The 20,654-nt window shown below is 44.1% G+C and overlaps 1 protein-coding gene across 1 annotated transcript in view; it reads left to right on the top strand.

Annotated features, from left to right (window-relative positions):
• QTRT1 (queuine tRNA-ribosyltransferase catalytic subunit 1) overlaps window positions 1-20,654 on the top strand; it is a 49,011-nt gene that overhangs the window by 12,809 nt on the left and 15,548 nt on the right. Inside the window, exons 6-7 of the mRNA XM_063445938.1 lie at window positions 13,450-13,588; window positions 14,124-14,199. Coding sequence (XP_063302008.1) covers window positions 13,450-13,588; window positions 14,124-14,199 — 215 coding nt within the window. The remainder of the gene's footprint in view (window positions 1-13,449; window positions 13,589-14,123; window positions 14,200-20,654) is intronic.

Here is a 20,654-nt window from a genome sequence, read left to right as displayed (position 1 = left end):
TTTTTCTGTGCCATTTAAGGTGCGTGTACTTAAATACAATAAATGGTATTTAGGGAAAAAAAAAATCTATATTAAGTTAGAAATGTAGAAGTGTGTAGCCATGTGAAATATAAAAATATATTAATGAGCGTTTTATTTAATCCTTTCATTGACGAGTATATGAAGTGTGTGTATTATGTCAGAAGTTATGATCGGTGGAATCATTCTCACATTTATTTGGACAAGCAAGGATATTACACAAGGGAGATGCCTTACTAATCACCATAAAGGAGCTGATTACCCTGGATTCTTGATTGATGCTAATTTAGAGACACAATAACAAACAATATTGTACAAAAATATGTGTATATTAAAGGGACACTGTAGTAACCCAGACCACTTCAGCTTATTGAAGTGCTCTGTGTGCAATGTCCCTGTCCCACTGAGTCCTGCAATGTAAATTATTGCAGTTTGCGAGAAACTGCAATGATTGCAGGACTAAGACTGCTGCTAGAGGCTGTCAATCAGACAGCATTTAGAGGCACTTCCTGCTTCTAGGTGGCGTTTGGTCACCTGATGCTGGACTTCCTAACACACTCCATGAGGACATCCAGCGTCCATTAACCCCTTAATGACACAACTTCTGGAATAAAAGGGAATCATGACGGAATATATCCGTCGTCTGTCCTTAACCCCTTAAGGACCAAACTTCTGGAATAAAAGGGAATCATGACGTGTCAGACACGTCATGTGTCCTTAAGGGGTTAACTCCCCATAGAAAAACATTACAGTAATGCTCTCCCATGGGGAGAGCATAATGCGCTTGCTGTGCATGCGCATTAGCTTACCCCATCAGGTGACATCGGTGGAGGCGGAGCATTGACCTAGCGACTAGGGAGATTGGGGCTGGAATCAGGCAAGTGTTACAAGATTTAAAAAATAAAATAAAAATGGAATTCTTTATTTTTGATATGCAGGTGGGTACAACAGTGCCTGTATCGCCACAACAGCTTCAGCAGGCTCGTTTTTCATGGTCATAACATAACAATATATGTTTGGTTTGCATATATTTTTTAAAATGGAAAGGGTAACGATTTGGTAAACAAGTGTTTGAGTAGTAATTATCATGCTTAGTTAGTTAAAACAATATAACAAGCTTAGTGCCAATGAGTAACACTTTTACAGCTATTCTATGCATGATTAGTTGAGCAGTGGTTGTCTGATTGCTTAGTTACAGGCATATGCAGAATAATATCAGATGCAGGTTTCTCTAGCTGATTGAATTTAACCACCGGGGGCAGTGGGTCGCTGGGTCAGCCGGCTAAAGTATACTTGCGGCACTGTAGTCCTGGCAACTGCTGGTGTGATGATGGACAGAAGAGTAGCCAACTGGTAGAGAGTCACTGGCTAATAGATGTTGCTTGAAGTGGTACGGCTTTGGGTCAATTGGCTTGGTCGCAGAGGGTCAGTGACCGTCCGGATAATGAGCAATACTGCAGGTGTCCGGTCTTGCATGTGAGGCCATTGCATTGGGTCGTGTGGCTGTTGGAGTGTGGACGAAGGGAACGGTGCTGAGTGATTGTGAGGAAGGGAGGGCTTTACCCCAGCCCCAGGCCTCTTGTGGGGTCGGCTTCTGCCTGCCACAGACTTGGACGTCTATGTGAGCCGGGTCTTTCCCCTTGTGGGCGCCGTGGGTGGCCCTGGTGTTTCGTCGCTTCCGGCGTGGTGGCCGAAGCTTCGGAGGACGTCTCCATGGGACCTCCGGCCCGGGTGGGTATTCAGTAGTCGCAGCGGATGTGGAGGGGCAAGATTTACCCGGGATCAGCCCACTCCATCCCCTCTCCATTTGCAGGGGGGGACCCGGCTAGGAGTCGGGCCCAGAAGTTCTGGAAAATCCGGTCCAGGCTGGTACGCTGGGGCAAAGTGAGTGTAGGCCTGGATACAGCATCCGCCATATTGCTGGGCTTGGCCCATCTAGGGCCCCAGTCCGGGTGGTCAGCTGCAGTCTGTGTTGCTTTGCATGCCGTATTGGTGGGGACCGGGATAACCCCCGCCAGTCCATAGGGGGGGGGACGGAGGCTTGATCTTGTCAGTGCTTTGGGACGACGGGAGAGCGTCCGCCTCCCCGTGTCCGCCTCGTGTGTAGGCCTCAATTGCTGGATAGTCAGGACTTTGGCGTACAACCACGGGAGAGGTGTCATTCTGTATGTCTCGGGTCACAGGTTCTGCTTAGTGGAATTCGAGTTGCTTTGCGTGGGGCTGCAGGAGCTTAAGCAACACACGTCTGCTCCTTTCTGCAGTCAGGCCCCGCATTTGCCACATGTCTTAAATTCAGTCTCTTATATCAATCCTTCCATCTGAGACTGAGAGGATCTCTCCACATTTATGGTTTGGGAATTGGGGTCTGTACTTATTTTAGAAATGATGAATACACGGCTTCTGGCATCCTTGTTGCGTTATAATTCTAAATATCAATTAATGATCCATAGTCCTTGTTTGAAATGGTCAATATGCCTGACGATTACCATTAATGTTTTTAATTTTGTTGCTCACTATCCTTGGCTGTTTTTCAGTCCTATTTATTTATTTATTTATTTATTTAATTCTTTATTTTGGTAGTGCATTGTTAAGTACATAGGAAACATAAACATGCCAATAAAGAGCAGTACAAGATGTCACAAGGAGTAATATTATACATGTTGAGATTGCTGATTTTTTTTTTTTTTTAATAAGGGGAAGGAAAACATTAATGATAAGTGGTATTCAGCGCTTGGGGTGGGAGAAGAGTAGAGAGGATAATACTACCACAGGCTACGCACTGATTATGATTACGAGGCTCAAGGTTTAATCTGGGTATTGAAATGATGAGCTCTTTACAGCTTGTCAGTGGATAGGAAATCTAGACCTACCGATAGACATTTGTTCAAGACGTAATCGCTTATTAGTTGAGATCATGACATAGACTGGCAGCTATAAATGAGTGTAGCGAACAGAGAGGTATACCATGCTATAGCAGATAGTGAGGGGTGGAACCACCGTTAATAGACCTGACTCTATGTGAAAGCAGATTTGGGACCAGGTACAGGCCTTGAGTTAGATCTAGCGGTTTCTGTGTTAGGGTGTCAGTGGTTTGAGTGCTGCCCTCCTCGTTTTAGGGGGTGGGGGGGGGAGGGGAGATGACTGCCTATGTGCGTGGCTAACCTCTCGGTGAAGGTGTTGCCCCTGACCAAGGGGGTAGCGGGGGGGAGGGGTTTGACGATTCGGTGACTGAGTATGTGTGGCTGTATAGAACCGGACTAGATGGCGTTGTGTTATAGTGAGCCTGATCTCCCTATTCCTGGGCGACCCAGGTCAAAGATCGCGGCTTCATGTGGGTGATTCTGCATTGATAAACAAAAGTATACAAAAAAGAACGGTAAAAACAAGTGAACAAAATCATAGCGGTAAAACTTTGCAATTCTGCAACTGTGCAGCCTAGGGCTGCTGGTTGAGCGAGTCATTCCAGTGGGTTTGGGTCGGGGCTGGAAGTGTCCCTTCCAGTCAGGTGTCCGGCGGGCTGTCGGCTGTAGATCTTGGCTCAAATGGTATCACATTGGATGGGTCCCATCCGTGGGTGCGATTTGAGTCCGCTGGGGCCGCCGTCGCCTCCTGCATATCCAGAGCTGCGAGGAACGCTGGGATATCAGTCCCTGTGGTTAGTTTTCGTATAGTCCCCTTGTGTGAGACAAGGAGGGATCGTGGGGGTCCCCACCTGTAGGACACTCCTGCTGCCCGTAATCGGGTGGTGACAGGGTTCAGGGATTTTCGCCACTGCAAGGTGGCTTTGGATAAGTCCTGGTAAAAGGACAATTGTGAGTCCTTAAATGTAAGCGGGGTCTTGTTCCTTACCGCTGTCATTATTTGCCCCTTGTCTTGAGGTAGTGCGCAGCGGAGTATGACGTCGCCTGATGCTGTGGCAGTGGTGGTGGTGGCGGCCGTCGGTAGGCGATACATCCCAGCGATGTTTATTTTTTTTTATCCAGACGTGGACCCCTTGCTCACGGTGCCTAGAGAGATATTAGCTATGCCTCACTGATGATGCCTAACAAGGCTGAAACGATCGTCTGGGGTTGCTGTGTCTCTCGTGCAGAGGGAACTTGCTGGCATTTCGGATCTGGACTGCCCGTATGGGTGGGACCAGTCTGATATGTTTCAGAGAAGTTCTCTCTGTAATGGCACAAGATGAGCAAAAAACAGCTTGAGAACTGAGCGGGGACCGACCGAAGGGCAGGCTATTTCAGCTGCTGCCCGTTCTCAGTATTCTCTTGCGACCCATTTTTTACTCTCTGTAGCTGGGATGTTGCAGGAGCAGCTGTGTGGGGAGATTCTGGTGAAGGTGGGTGTTCGGCGGCCGCCATCTTGGCTGAGGTATGCCGCTGGAGCATAGCTCCGATGTCCCTTTGTTCTGGTGCATTCCCGGGTGTGGGTTTCTGGTTTCTGCGCCCCATGGACGTGTTGGCAGGTGCTGTTTGTGTCGGCCACAGCTCCGCTGCGTTTCCTTCAACGTCCCCGCCCCAGAGATACTCGAGGTCGCGGTATGAGGGCTTGTGGTAGGCCCCGGTTTTGCGTTTTGCCTTTTGGTGCTTCGGCGAGTACTGGAAGGGCATCTGTGGGTTCAGCGGGGTGTCCCTAGGCCGTATCTGGTGTTTACAGGGTCGGATGGTGGCTTGTAATCGAGATAGCCCTTAGATTGTATATTTGTTTTTCGGAGCTGGGAGAAATGGCGTCCGGTCCAGTTCAGTGCCAGGCTCCGCCCCAGTCCTATTTATTAACCATTCATGATCCATAGTGTTACAATCTGTGACTGTGTTTATGGCTATTTGGGGATGGCTTCCAGTTGCCCTGTGACACCTGTATATGGGTGGGGTTCTCTGTCAAAATAACTTGGCAGCTAAGCTTACTCTCTTCTATCCTAACAACACACAGAGCGTTTACAGATCTGTACATATATAGAAAAAAGACGATTAAGATCAAAATAATTTCATTATCTCTCCTGGGCTTACATGATGATCACATCCTGTAGTATACTTTTTATAATTGTAGTCAATATGTTTGCAAACCGTGGAAAATAGGGAAAATTTACTCAATAATTACCGTAATTTTCTTTTCCTGGCTATTCTTCGTGGCAGCATCACTCATGGGTAGCTCCTCGCCCAGCCAACACAGGACAGGAATAATAGACTAATTAATCAGACTATTGGGTATAAAAGATCCGTCCTCCCTTCATACACTAGTCCAATTATAAAGCAAATGATAAATTAAAGGGTGGGAACCTGATGCTGCCATGAAGAATAGCCAGGAAAAGAAAATTACGGTAAGTATTGAGTACATTTCCACTATTCCTGGCTAATCCTGGCAGCATCACTCATGGGTAATACTGGGTAAGCAGTAATATTATTAGAAGGGTTGAGAATTAAAAACAAACTCAAAAAAACTAGTTTCTGCAATAGCTGTCAGGATCGGGACAGGGATCCAACACGCAGAGTACAAAGAGAGGAAAGGTACGTATACCGGGCCTTAGAATGGCCGGACTAACGTACCGAGAGTAAAGAATAGTCAGAGACAAGCCGAGGTCGAGGGAACGAGAAGACAGATAAGCGAGAGACAAGCCGGGTCAAGGGATAACAGAGAAGCAGGGTAGTACAACGAGCCGAGTCAAAACCAATAGAGCAAACTAGAATACCAGAGCACTGAGTGACTAGACAAGCTAGAACCACGACAGGGCAATGAGCTGAAGTAAGGAGTAAGCTTAAATACCCTGGCTCTGGATGGAAATCACGCCTCTGACAAGTACCGATTGGATATCGGACACTTGAGTGACAGATTGCTCGTGCTAGCGTCATGACGTCACGTATTGAGCGTCCTGCTAGAAAAGGACGTGGATTCCTCGCGGCCGGTGTTTAAGTGACTGGATGAACCGCGAGGAACGGAGGAAACAGCTCGCCTGGACGGATACACCACCAAGTCTCTACCTCCCTTAGAGGTAGAGACCTCAGGTACCCTGACAATAGCATAACAAATTTAATTTCAATAGATAGAAGATACTGAAGACAACACACCCCTGCCAAAGGAGGTGGAAGAAGATGCCATATCCAGTTTATAATGTTTTATAAAGGTCACTGGAGAAGACCAGGTTGCTGCCCTACAGATATCCTCGCATTGTACCTCTGCCCAATTAGCCCACGAAGTAGCCAGAGCTCTTGTTGAATGAGTTTTTATTTTGTCTGGAGGAGGTAAGTTCTTGTGATGGTAGGCACTCTGATTATAGTAATCCATCTTTTTAAGGTAGAAGCAGGTGCTGCCTCACCTTTTCTTGTACCAGAAGGAAGAACAAATAGCCGGTTAGTCTTGCTGTAGGATTTAGAAATAACGAACCAGGCACTTTCGAACATCCAGATTATGAAGTCTTGCTTCTGTTTCAGATTCTGGGTTAGGAAAAAATTACCATAGGACCACTTCTTGGGTCAGATGAAATTCCGAGACCACTTTTGGGAAGAACTCTTGCTTAGTACGTAGACATACTCTATCATGGTATACCTGAGTACAGGAATCATCTGCAGAGAAGGCTTTAATTTCAGAGATTTGTCTGACTGAGGCTATAGTGACCAGAAATAAGGTTTTATATGTAATCAGGGTAGAGTTTATACTTTCTAAAGAAGAAAATGGACTTTCAGTCAAGGTGTTCAAAACCAGAGACAGATCCCACGGAGGAAAGCAATTCCTTTTGGGAGGTCTGATCCTTAAAGCAGCCTTGAAGAACCTTGCAATTAATGGGTCCGAAGACCATGAAATGTTGCATAGAGCTGATAAAGCCAAAGATTGTACTTTTCAGGTACTAAGGCTAAGACCCCTGTCAAGTCCTTCTTGTAGAAATTCCAAAACTTGCAAATTTGTAGGGTTGTTAAATTCAGTAGCTTTAGAAGATGCCCGGTTGTTGAATGTATCCCAAACGCTGTGATAGCATGCAAAAGTAGATTTTTTTTTCTCTAGACTTTGAGAGTGTATTAATTGCTGCTTCAGAGAGACCCATATTCTTCAATCTCTTTTTTTAAAAAGACATGCTCCTAAATTCAGAATTTCTGGATTGGGATGTGTCAGCATACCTTTTGTGTGGGCACAGGATGTGCCACACAATGAAGCCCTCTTGCGAGAGGCTGGGGACCTGTTCAGGCATTCTCTCACTGTTTCCAGTGATTCTTGTGCCGGCCGCGATAGCTCCGCCCATTTTTGTGACATGGCATGTGCGCGCTTACGTCATGACGCTGGTGACGTCCCTACCCACCAGAACGTTCCAATTCGACCATTTTTGGGGCGTGGCTACAAATTAAAGAACACTGTATAAAAGGGAACGTCTGAACTAGTCTCATTGCCCTGTTGTGGTTCTTTTTAGTACCAATAGTGCATTGTACTTTGCTTAATTATTCCTGGTTTTGACTTTGGCTTGTTTGACTATCCTTCTTTCTATTACCCTTTTGACTCTGCTTGTGTACCCTCGTTATTCTTGATTTCTGGCTTCCCTGACCTCGGCTCGTACCTGTTTATTCTCTGTAATGGCCAACCCTACCATTCTAAGGTCCGGTAACGTTACATCTTTATTACACTCTGCATGTAGGATCCTTGCCATTCCTGACATTGCAACAGGGCCATATGGATCCGGCAGGTGTAACTACCCAGGTAGGTCCTTACGATACCCGTTTCGAGGAAAAGGATCATCGCATGGATCAAATAGCTACTGCCTTACAGACCCTAATCAATAGGTCTAATCCTGGACCCGATGAAGGTCGTAATGCTTCCGTGGCTCCTCTTAACACTGGACTTGAGGTGGCCACAGTGGGTGCCTCTTCTCATGTCAAACCACCATTACGTTATGGTGGCGCACCAGAGGCTTGCCGGGGATTTTTAAACTAGATCCGTATTCACTTTGAACTCCAGCCTCGTTCGTATCCCACAGATAGAGCAAAGGTGGGATTCATAATAACTCTACTAGTGGAAAGAGCCTTGACTTGGGCTCATCCTCTCTGGGAGAACGACAATCCGATAGTGTACAACTATGTTGCTTTTGTAGAGGCTTTCAGGCATACCTTTTGATCCACCTGGAAGAAAGGCAAATACAGCCCGATCTCTCCTCCGCTTTAAGCAAGGTAACAGATCCCTAGTAGAATATGCTCTGGAATTTAGATCCTTAGCATCTGAAGTAGGTTGGAACAACCAAGCCTTTGTGGATGTTTTCTTGAATGGGTTGTCAGAGGCTATATTGGATGAAATAGCTACTATGGACCTTCCTGAAAACCTAGAGGATTTAATAACTTTAAAGGATCACTATAGTGTCAGGAAAACAAAGCGGTTTTCCTGACACTATAGTGCCTTGAGGGTGCCCCCTTTTTGCTGGATGGTCTTTTCTCAGTAGTACTCCTAAAGCCTTCGGCTATAGCCTGTGATAACTCATTAAAACCCCCCTGATGCTTCACTCTGCAGCATTCAATAGATGGAGGGAATCCCCTTATTGCAAGTTAGAAGCCCAGAGTTATCAAACAGAACCATAAATAAAGGAGGTAGAAGTAAAAGGGGTTTTGGTTCCCATAGATGGGAGCAAATCTATGAATTCAAGAATATATATGTCTTACCCAAAACTGCTGCCCTTAGAGATACTATCCAAACATGCAAAGAAGGGGGTATTTTTGCACGGGAAATTTTTAAGGTACTCACACCAACTCCTTTCTCCATAACAATATAATGATATGGATCCAATTCTTATATTCCTTGGTTCAGGTCTTATCCTGAGCCTAACTCAGTGTAGTCCTGCCCGTGCAGGCTGATAACCGAGTTATTCAAACCAAGAGAGACTGAACTTCGTTTGGTATACCCACGGAAACACAGGAAGGTGGCCAGAAACCACCCAATAGTTTAAGAAAGAAAAAAAAAAATATTCCTTTTTGTCCGCCTGAGGACGGGAAAAAAGACTAGGGTATGAAGGGAGGAGGGACCTTTGATACCTAATAGTCTGATTAATGTGTTTATCATTCCTGTCCTGTGTTGGCTGGGGTAGGAGCTACCCACGAGTGATGCTGCCATGATTAGCCAGGAAAGAAAAACTATTGTTTGTTCATGTATTTTCACTCTCTGAGGAAGTACTGTATAAGCTGGAACCTTGTAAGTGTTTACATACACTCTTCGTATTTATATTTTTTGGCGTAAATTCTGATGGAATAAGATTACAATTTGGTTGCCACAATCGACTCCAAATTTCTGTCCTTGAGTACAGAACCCGGCTTTTTCGCAGTTTAACATGCGTTTCGTAGCCTGATAGTGAGAATTTGCTGATCTAAACTGGAGCGGGTAATTGATCAGATACCTCTCTGCAGTTAGAATTACTCTGACAGTTACTGTTGTTTGCAATAAGGCAGGAGCAGATGGTGCAATGTTTTGCCTGGGTGATGCATAAAATGTACAAGCACCCAGCATGAACAACTTCTCTGTGTCCCTGCTCGATTGACATCACTGTTTGGGGCAGTAAATTGTGAATAAGGAGCTTTTAGTGTTCCAAAATATTAATTTGTTTTGTGTAGCTGCTACACACTGGTATGCCTCCTTTTACCAAACTAAAGTACAGCATTATAAACTCAGATTTATCCCAATTTTAAGTATCTATCGTGTATAGAAAATTAAAATATAATATCATGTATAGATACATTTATATATTTTTAAACAAGGTTTTCTCCCATCTGACTCTGTTTCTCGGCAGACGCTCAATGCCGAGGAATTTAGACACAGGATGTCCCTCTGCTCTCTACCCAAAACAAACACCGTGCAAAGCGAACCGCGCCGGCTAGGGGTTATAAGAACAGAGAGACTTGAAGTCACTCCGTTCAGACGTCAGCAAGCTGGCAACGAAGCCAGCGTGTCGGCGTCATGGAAGAGGTTTCCCCTGTTTGAGGAAGGGTCCTCAAGCAGGGCTAATCAGCGAAAGCTGCAGGAGGAGTGCAGGTGAGACTGGAGGTGGGTATTACTGAATTCAACAAGCATCTCTTTAATTAGATCGTAGTGGGAGAACGGAGAGCAAGGTAAGTCATGTCTGTTTCACATTAAAGCCAAAATAGCAGAACTGGAAAAGTTCTCTAAGTCAGCTGAGCTTCCAGTTTGAAATTGATTTTGAATTCTTTAGTAAATAACCCTGCACAAACATTGATCAGTATTTGAAAATCCCACGCCTCCATGTATCATGTACCACGCTTCTTCTGTTGCATGTTTTGTCCATTAATAAATAAGTGTATATGTGCCGAACCTCTAGCTTATTTTTCTAATGCATACAGGCAATTATATTGGCCTGTGCTTTATCTCATTTTGCATTGAGTGCTAAGTCTGTTAGGACGATTGAATGCACTGTTTCCAATAAAGGAAACCTTTATAGATAAGTTGCAAAAAAAAATTTTTTTAATCGCCATTGGATAGTGTTTTTATTTTATTTTAATTCATTGGCGAGTTTGTTGTGTTGCAACTCTGTGGTCAACTCATCCCAACCCATTGTTTACTGAATACGTTTTTTTTTTTTTTTTTTAAATTTACAAGCCCAAGAGGACCTGGAGTGCGTGGGTATTCTGTTTCCCTTTTCGATTTCTCAGAATTTAAGAAAAAAAAAAAAAAAGGGGGTGGTGGGGGGGAAGGACTATATAAAGGCAAATAAAAAAAATAAAAAACTTCAAAGAAAATTCAGCTGAAAATGTGAGCTTCCCTGATATAGAATATATTAATGTAGAATGACTTTTTGCAGGTTAGAGTAGACTAGGTGATGAATTGAGGTTTATCTACAGACACCAATAAATATTAACATTTTCTTTGTGCCTGTCACAGTTTGAATTTTTTTCTTTCTTATCTCTTCACAAAAAGAGCAAAGAGAAAATTCTCTGTTATGAGATGTGTCTCTTTCCAATGGAAAATGTCAGCTAATCAGAAATGTTTGATTTTTTGTTTGTAAGATAATCCATTGTTCTCAAAAGTATTTGCTGATTTGGAAACGCACAAAACTTTTCTAAAATAATAGCTTCTCAAATCAGGCTTTTCTTCCCTGTATGATAGTTTAACTCCTTCATGTCATGGCAGGCTCACTTTAAGCTATAGTATATTTATGCAATTAGTATATCAGTGATCTTAGTGATAAATTGCGTAGTTTGTTGTTCAATTATTGTAAAGTACTCAAGGTACACTGTAGTCACCAGAACACCTACAGCTTACTGTATTTGTTCTGGTGAGTATAGTCAGTCCCTGCAGGGGAGGATGACTTATTGCAGTGGTGAGGGAGGGAGCTGTAATCTCCCTGCTCTGCCCCCTCGCGCACCTTGTAGTGATGCCAGGAGCCGGGTTATGACATCACTCCGGCCCCCGGCTCACTAAACCGTGCATGGACTAGGTGAATTTACATTAAAATATAAAAAGTAAATATTTGTGAGTGTGTTTGTCTGTGCACCTCTTGAGGCCGTCTCAGAGAGTGTCGCTAGAGGTGTCACCAGGCAGCAATGTAAACACTGCCTTTTGTGTGTGTGTGTGTGTCTGTATGTCTGTGTGTGTGTGTGTGTCTGTATGTGTGTGTGTGTTCCCTCCAATCACATGAGAAAGCTGTTTTTACTTACCATTTTCCTCACGCCGTGTTGGTGACGCCACGGCTGGCCCCACCTTCATGGCTGAGATCATCAATCTTGACGATCTCAGCAAATCCAGTGCTTCCCCATAGGAAAACATTTGGAAGCTATTGCGCAGGCACAGCAAAATGCCACTGTGCCAATAAACTTCTCATAGAGATGCATTGAACCAATTAACGTAGATACTGCACAGTGTGACGCGTCTCAGTGACTGTCGCTAGAGTTGTCACCAGGCAGCAATGTAAACACTGCCTTTTGTCTGAAAAGTCAGTGTTTACATTGCAAAGCATTCAGGGACAGGATATAGACTTTAGAACAATTACATTAAGCTGTATTGGTTCTGGTGACTATAGTGTCCCGTTAAGAATTTTATTTGTGGGGTTGATTTCTCTGGCTCCTAACCTTTCCAGCTGGCTCCTAGATTCTAAGCAAATTTGTAAAGCCCTGCCGTACGCTGCTGGAAGAAGGTGAGTAAATCTCCTTTTTAACCAGAGATAAGGAGAGGCCAGGGGGGTTAAAACATCTATTTATCCCTATAGTGTCAGGAAAACACATTTGTATTCCTGATGCTATAGTGTTCCTTTACCTCCGGGCCAGCACAGACTGTACCGCCGTCAAGCAGAGTCCATGGATAAACCAATGAAGGAGCACGTACCTCCAACATCAATCCAATACACTGGTTTCATTGCCAAAACATGGGTGTCTGAATATAGTGACTTCTGTCAACCAGATCCTGTATCCCTTTAGCAAAGTGTGAAATGTGCTCGCTGTAGGAATAATTGCAACAATTACGGTGCAACTACACTATAGCTGCTGTGCTGGAGAACATGGGATCAGTCTGTAGGAGGATTTTCCTGCTCTCTCCTTTCACTCCGTTCTCAGCATATGTAGACCCTAGCCATGAGGGTCAGGTGTGTAGGTTTAATATCCAGTACGTTTCTAACAATTCTGCTAGCACAATGTATAAATGTCATTGTATGCATTTTAAGGATTTCTCCACCATGACCATTTCAAATTAAATGCTGTACATACAGACTGCAGGCGCTTCAAATCGCTTAACTCCTTTGCTTCTGGAGGCGTATTTCCACTTCCGGCAATGTCACTGGGGCGTCATTAGCTAGCCCAGAAAAAGAGTTCCGATCTGGCTAATGTCAATTCAATCATTAGCTGAGAGAGATCAGCTGACATTCACAACTAAAGCTAATCTGACTGTTTCTTTTCAGCTTGGGTAAAATCTATAATGGTTCTAAAGAGGAGGAAAGCCCAAGATTCTATTGGGATCAGTTAAGATAGCATATCAGTAAATTGGTAATATTGCTCCAAAGTGGGGAGCTTTAGGGCAATGCCACAACAAGAGTGTACGTTGCGTTTCCCTGCACTGTTTGCTGCATGTAAAGGCCTGTTGTTTGTGCTTGTGTTACATGTTTGGAATAAGTAGTTTTTTTACAATCCTCATCTGTGTCTGTTCTGTAATTGGTGAAAACTGGTTTAAAATGTATAGCTATCTAGTGCTGTTCAATGTAGTTTAACGATCCCAATACAACAAAGAGTACAAAAGAGCAAAATTCTTTAGGATATGTAAATGGATGGTGGTTATTATTTATAAAGCCCCAACAAATTCCGCAGCGCTGTACAATGGGTGGCCTAACAGACTAGCATAGGGTTGGCTCTAATACTAGCGTCTCTATCCCCACTTACAGTGGCATGCCAGTGCTGTGTGTGTGTTTTTGTTATGTCTGGTGTCACAGTTGTGTATTATTGGCTGCAAGAAACAATCTGTTTTTTTTCTTCTCTCTAGAAATGACCAAACGGGATGTCCCGGGCTTTGCTATTGGAGGCCTGAGCGGAGGAGAGGAGAAAGACCACTTTTGGAGGATGGTGACCCTGAGCACAGATCACTTGCCCCGTGACAAGCCTCGTTATCTGATGGGGGTAGGGTAAGAAGCCTCTTTCTGTTACTCAAACACAAAATTCTGCGGTATTATCTCTCGCTTCATCACATAATGCTGTGTTTAGTAGATGACGTACCATAATGTGGAATTTCTATGGTGCTTTCCATTCATCTCTGTATTACAGAAGCTGCTCCCAGCCCCCCTCCCCCATTGCTCGCACACTCTCAATACTTTGCTTTATTACAGATACTGCACTAGGTCTAGTGGAGCTCTGACTCCTCCCTTGACAGTAGTCCCATGGTTCTATTCCTGCATACATCGCTGCATTTTGCACTCTGTTGTAGAGTCTGGCAGTGCTCTTCATCCCTACAAAACCTTTGCTTGGTTTTTCCATATTCTTGTTTTCCGATGTCTGCCTCTCTACTCTTCCATTCCTTGTTTTGATCTTTGATTCCTTTTCTTATCCCTTACCCAGCTCAATCTACTTGCCCCCCAAAAATCATGTCTTTGTGCTTACCGTATCCTTTCTTCCCCCGTCTCCCACGACCCTCCTTAAGATTAACTTGTTTCTGCTTCACAGATATGCCACTGACCTTGTGGTGTGCGTGGCGCTGGGTTGTGACATGTTCGATTGTGTTTTCCCAACTAGGACAGCGGTGAGTGTTCTTTTTAAATCCATATCTGTGCCCATCAGCACATGGTGTCTCTTAAAACGACTCTGTTGCCCAACCGTGACTTCAGGGCTCAAAATGTCAATACTTGACCTACTAGCCAGAATTTAACGCTACTCACTACCACAAATGCACGTACACTATGCATGACAGTTTTTATGTAAACAGTGCCTGCATAAAGATATTTTTGGATTGCGTTCTGTAAAGAAGTGTTGATGTATATATACGTGAATATGTGTCTGTGTAAATAAATGTATGTATGTAAAAGTATTAGGAGTGTGGCTGCACGTAAATTGTGGGATGTGTGGTAGATGTTTTTATAAATCATTTTGGGGATAAATGTCACTGAATATGTTTGTAAATCACTTGTCTATAAATCCCTTTATAAATCACTGCAACTATACATAGAGGTTATGTTGCGCGCAGTGAAAAACTGAGAATGAAAAGAAGAATTGGAGTAACCCTTTAAAACGGCTGATGGAAATAAAAAAAAAGCCTTTATGCTTCCTAAATAACACATATAGATAAAGCAAGAAAAACAAACAAAACCAATTCCAGTGTCCGCACTCAGTGAGATCACTGTTCTCATTGACACTCAAAATACAGAATAATTCCTTTTCACATAAGGCTGCTAAGACTATTTATACCTATAGTCCTCTTATTACAGTACGGTTTATACTCCCTTGTTAAATGCTGTTTTAGTGTTATACCTTGTGCATTTTGTATCTGAATTTATAGGGACATTATAGTCACCAGAACAACTACATCTTATTGTATTGTGTTTAAGAGCTTTTCTGGGAAGCTCCCGTCCTACCTGAGCAGAATGCTCTCCCTGGCTGTTTCCACCTCCTATAACCTCCGATCCAGTACCAGCACTTTATTTTGTTTGCCTCCTTTTCCTACAGAGCTCCACAATTATGGAACGACCTCCCGCACACTTTAAAATCTTCCCTAAGCCTAAAGTCCTTTAAGAGATCCCTCTCCACATACCTCAAAACAGAATGCATGTGTCATGGTTGATTATACATTTCCTACCTGTTCTATGTTAAATTTTGTATATATTGTGTATTAATATTGTTTTTGTATTTTATTGTACCCTATTGTATCAATGCAATGTTTTGTGGACCCAGGACATACTTGAAAACTAGAGAAATCTCAATGTATCCTTCCTGGTAAAATATTTTTTTTTTCCAATATACTTTTTATTTGGATTTGAAGCAAAAGTACATAAACAAGTTATGATACATTTCAAGAACAATACATGGATGGTAACATAACATCCTCTGGGTAATCATGTGAAACATTAGGGTCAGGGTACAGGGGGGGGTTCGGTTTACCAAGGTAGTATAAAGCAGTGAACATTCTCACAAAGAAGGTTTACATACATAGAGCTATCTTAACATTGGTCTTAGGTCTATATACAGGCCTGGAAGTTCAATTTTTTGAGTATTGACTATGCTCCTTCCCAGCTAGCTGCTGGTTGTACATTTTTACCCACGGGGACCAAGTGGTGTTGAACATTTGTGCAGAATTGGTATTAGGTGTAGACATTTTTTCGTGAATGTAGGATTGCTGTATTTTGTCCCACAACTGGGTTTTGGTAGGGCACTTTGCTGACTTCCAGTGTAAGGCTATTAGGTTGCGGGCAGCCAGGATTGTGATGGCACTTTGTTGTCTGTGCGAATATGTGTATATTTGGGGGAATCTCAGCAACAGGTACGTTTCAGGGGTGTTTTGTGCGTCAGGGAGCTTGAGGGCGTGTAGTGTATTGCGCACTTCATTCCATAAGGGTTTGATTTTGGGGCACGTCCACCAGATGTGTAGTAATGTACCGACTGCTTCCCAACATCTCCAGCAAAGCGGGGGGTGGTCGGGTAAATTTTTGTGGAGTTTGTGGGGGGTTAAATACCACCTATATAGTAGTTTTTTATGTGCTTCTATATGCGAGTAGCATTTTGTCCATTTAGATAAATCATTCAGTGCTTGTATCCATTCCTCATCTGTGAGGGCAATGGCACAGTCTTTTTCCCATAGTGTTTTACAGTGTGGTGTGTTGTTGGGTGTCGCGTTCCCCCACGCTGTGTAGCACAAGGAGATCGTTTTTGGTTTTGTTGGGTGCTTCCAACATCGGTCTAATATTGCCATTGCTGGTGGTGTGATGCTGTCGGGGTTAGTGTTTGTTATGTACATGCGCTGAGATGAGCCCTTTAATTTGTAAGTACGTGAAAATAGCGTTGTTGGGTAGATCCCATTTCTGTTGCATTTCTGGAAATGGTATAACCCCTCTGGGATGGAGTAATTGGTATATGTGCGTTTTTCCTACCCGCTCCCAGCTCTTAAGGCGTATGTCTGGTGAAATGGATCTGAAGCCCATCAGAGGGGCCCTATCCTGGAATGAGTGTTTTCTCCCTATAGTCTCCAAGTATGCTGTCCAGAATTGGATAGTGAGTTTCGTGGTGGGTAGGAGGTGTGGCTGCGCTGTCCTAAAGGTGTTTGGTGTCCAGAGGTATGCCAGTGCCTGGTTGTCCTTGAATTGGGCTTTTTCCATGTCCACCCACTGTGTGGTGCCCTCCTCGGTGTGCAATAGTATCCCTGTGGCCAATGCAGAGGCTTTGTAGTAGAGGCCTATGTTGGGCAACCCCACACCACCTTGTTTCGTGTGTCTATATAGAATCGATCTGGCTATACGTGTTTTTTTTTTTTACCCCAAATGAAAGCATTACAGATAGCCTGGAGTGTTTTTAGAAGTGTTTGTGGGATGCAAATGGGGAGCATTCTGAAAATGTAAAGCAGTTTAGGTAGAATCATCATTTTGAATGCATTTACTCTGCCCAGCCAAGAAATATGTGTCTGCGACCATTTGTGTGTGTGTCTTTTTTGCACTGTTGTGGCAGAGTGAGGTAATTTAGTTTCTGCACTTCGGCTATGGAAGGTGCAATCTTAACACCTAGGTAAGTGAGTGCAGATGACCTCCAATCGAACACATATTGCTCCTTCAGGGAGGATGTAATGTGAGGGGGGAGTTTTATGGGTAGTGCTTGCGTTTTGTCCTGGTTTAGGCGATAGTGTGATACATCTCCAAACTCCCGTAGGGCCTCCATCAGGTGCGGTAGTGAAGAATGCGGGTCCCCTAGTGTTAATAGAATATCATGTGCGAACAATGCTAGTTTGTATTCGCGTCCTAAGATAGTCATGCCTTGTATGTTGGGATCGTTCCTTATTTTTTGTGCAAGGGGTTCGAGAGATAGAATGTAGAGTAAGGGCGACAAGGGACACCCCTGTATCGTTCCGTTGGATATTTGGAAGGGGTCGGAGATGTAACCACCATGGGCCACTTTAGCTGCCGGGGTCGTGTATAATGCCATAATGCCTTTGGTGAGGTTGTCAGGGAAGCCACATTTTTTCAACACCCGTAGCATGTATGCCCAATTGAGTCGGTCGAAGGCCTTCTCCGCATCCAGTGCCATGAGGAGGCCCCCGCCCGACCCCCTCTCTAGTGTCGCTAAAATGTTGAGGACTTTACGGGTATTGTCCGAGCCCTGACGACCCTTGACAAACCCCGTTTGGTCATTGTGGATTAATTTACCTACCACGGGTGTGAGTCTACTGCTTAGAATTTTTGCGTCGAGCTTGGCATCCCCATTTAAGAGGGAGATAGGTCTAAGGTTTTTGCAAGCGGTGGGGGGCTTGCCCGGCTTGGGCAGTGTGGAAATGTGAGCTAGCAGTAGTTCCGAGGGGAGCGTACCAGTCTGGACACTATGTTGGTACAAAGTTAATAGATGAGGGGTCAATATCCGTGAGAAGACTTTGTAGTATCTGTTGGGGAGACCATCTGGCCCTGGAGACTTGTGCAGTGGCAAGTCAGCTATGGCTTTGGATATTTCCTCTATGGATAGTGGTTGGGTTAGTTGGTGTATGTTATCGGGCGATAGAGTTGGAAGGTGTATACGATCTAAAAAATTGTCAATGTCTGAGAGCGTAGGAACCTTTGTCTCGTCGTCGTCTTTGAGATTATACAGGTTATGATAATAGTCCGAGAATGCATTTACAATTTGCTTCGGATCAATGATTTTCTGACCGTTAGGTTTGTTTAGGAAGACAATCCTGGAGGCGGGTGATCTTTGTTTGAGCTGGGAAGCCAATTTAGCTCCTGCTCTGTTTCCAGATGCGAAGTAATTGTGTTTGTGTTTTTGTAGTAAATATGTGGTTTTAGCTAATTCAAAATTTCGTAGTTTGGTGTGGGCTTGTAGTAGAGCGGTCTGCGTGGTCGGTTACGGTGATCTTTTGTTCCTATGGGTTAAGGAAGTAATTTCTGAAATGATTTCAGTGTACGTGGCCTGGCGTGCTTTCTTGGCTTGACTGGCATGCTTTATGAAGCTGCCCCTTATTACTGCTTTATGTGCAAGCCAGAGGTAGTCTGGTGACGTGTCTGGGCGTACATTGTCAGTAAAGTAATTTTGGAGGTCCGTTGTAATGTGGGACACTATGACAGGGTCGTTTAGCAGAGATTCATTTAATCGCCAAGGGATTTTATCCCCCTTGGGGAATCGCTCAGATATAGACATCGTGATAGGGGCGTGGTCTGACCAGGAAATGACGCCTATTTCCGTACCAACCACTTTCTCTAGGGACGTACTTTTAAGTAGTAATCTGTCAATTCTAGAATAGCTGTTATGTGCAGCGGTATAGCACGTGTAATCTATTTCCGCTGGGTGGTGTATTCTCCAGGGGTCTACAAAGTTACGTGCCTGCAGTGTACGACAAATGTTGGATGTTTGAGTATGTCTTTGTTTCATTGTTGTCGTGGTTACCGTTTTTGTGGCAGAGGAGTCCATGTTGATATCGAGAAGGAAGTTCGTGTCGCCTCCAAGAATTACCTCCCCAAAGCTATGCAACGATAGAAGAGAAAACACATTAGCTATAAACACTGGTTGATTTACATTAGGACCATGAACATTCATTAGGGTAAACGGCTGATTGTTGATGCGACATTGTAATAAAAGATATCTCCCTTTTTTGTCACCTATCTTACGTATTAACTCAAAGACAACATTCTTACTGATCAGTATTGAGACACCTCTCTTTTTTTTTTGTGGAAACACGTATGATAGGATAGTGGGAACCAGGGAGAGTCAAATCTGGGTTTTGCACCCCATTTGAAGTGGGTTTCCTGGAAGAAAGCTATGTGGGCTCCATGTCTCTTGGCCTCCTGAAGTGCCAGCCTGCGTTTATTGGGTGAGTTTAAACCTTTCGTATTGAGTGATAGGAACTTGAGGGGCATGTTGGTTGAAAAAACTGCGATATAGTATATGGCAACCACTCAAGTTCAGTCTCGGGTGGGGGTGTTGTAGTAGTTGTGGGTGTTTTCGGTGTTATGGTAGGTCGTTCCCGTTTGGGCAGGTCGGTGGGGGTGGGGGAGGGGAAGAACTATGTACAAAAATCCGTTAGCCTTTAGGGCCTATTGCAAGGGTATGCAGACGGATATATGTTGGCCTACTCTGTAAGCCTAGCGCGGGGGTAGGTGGTAGAGAAATGTTGGATATAATAACCAATGTGTATTTATTCGTCTGTTATAACACAAGTAAAGGCAATTATAGGTAAGCTGTATAGGTATGCTTTGAAATATGAGTCGCAGCACAGCAGTGAGCGGTGACTCAGCGCCGGCTATGGGCCTTTTACTCTTGGCCGCCATTTTATATTGTAAGCACGTTAAAACATAATATATAGGAATATAACATTCAACCATAAACAACTGCAGTCTTTGCAATATAATATTAAACACGTTTTATATGTTACGTGTCTGGGCGCACAGTCTGTGAGGATTTAAATAGCGGGATCTCTGCGGTCTGGTGGCGATGCTCTGTTCCATGGAACCTGCTGCCAATCTCTTGCCATTTTGCGTGGCGGTGGTAGGTCTTGCCTGCGATTTAATTATCACCGGAGTTGAGATATTCCAGTCTTCCAGGCCTTCTTCCAGCGACATGATAGCCCGGTGTCAGGGACCAGGAACCAGACAGAGACAGAAGTAGATGCAAACACACCTTTATTAATAAATAAGAAATAATAAACAAAAGCAAAGTCCAGGAATCAAGCAGGGGTCAGTCACCAGAGCGGGTAGTCAGACAAGCCAGGATCAGGAGCACGGAGAGCAGCGGAGTCAGGAACAAGGCCAGAGTCAGGAACCAGGAGCAAACAGGAAACCACGCAAGGGCAAGGAGGTTCTGGGCTTAGCTGCTTAAATAGGCAGAACTGATTAGCAGCAGGGTTGATTACTACTCACAGGTGAGTAACCGTGGCAACAAGCAGAAGGAGCTGATAGTAATTGCAACTGAAACTCAATCACTGAAACAGAAAAGGGTTGCTGTTTAAAACAGCAAAGAAACCCTGACAGTACCTCCCCCTCAACGACTCCCCCCATCTCTGTTGGTGGGTCCGGGCTT

This window comes from Pelobates fuscus, chromosome 3 (assembly GCF_036172605.1).
Source record: "Pelobates fuscus isolate aPelFus1 chromosome 3, aPelFus1.pri, whole genome shotgun sequence".
In the NCBI taxonomy this organism is placed as follows: Eukaryota; Metazoa; Chordata; class Amphibia; order Anura; family Pelobatidae; genus Pelobates; species Pelobates fuscus.
This window is presented reverse-complemented; position numbering and strand designations above follow the sequence as displayed.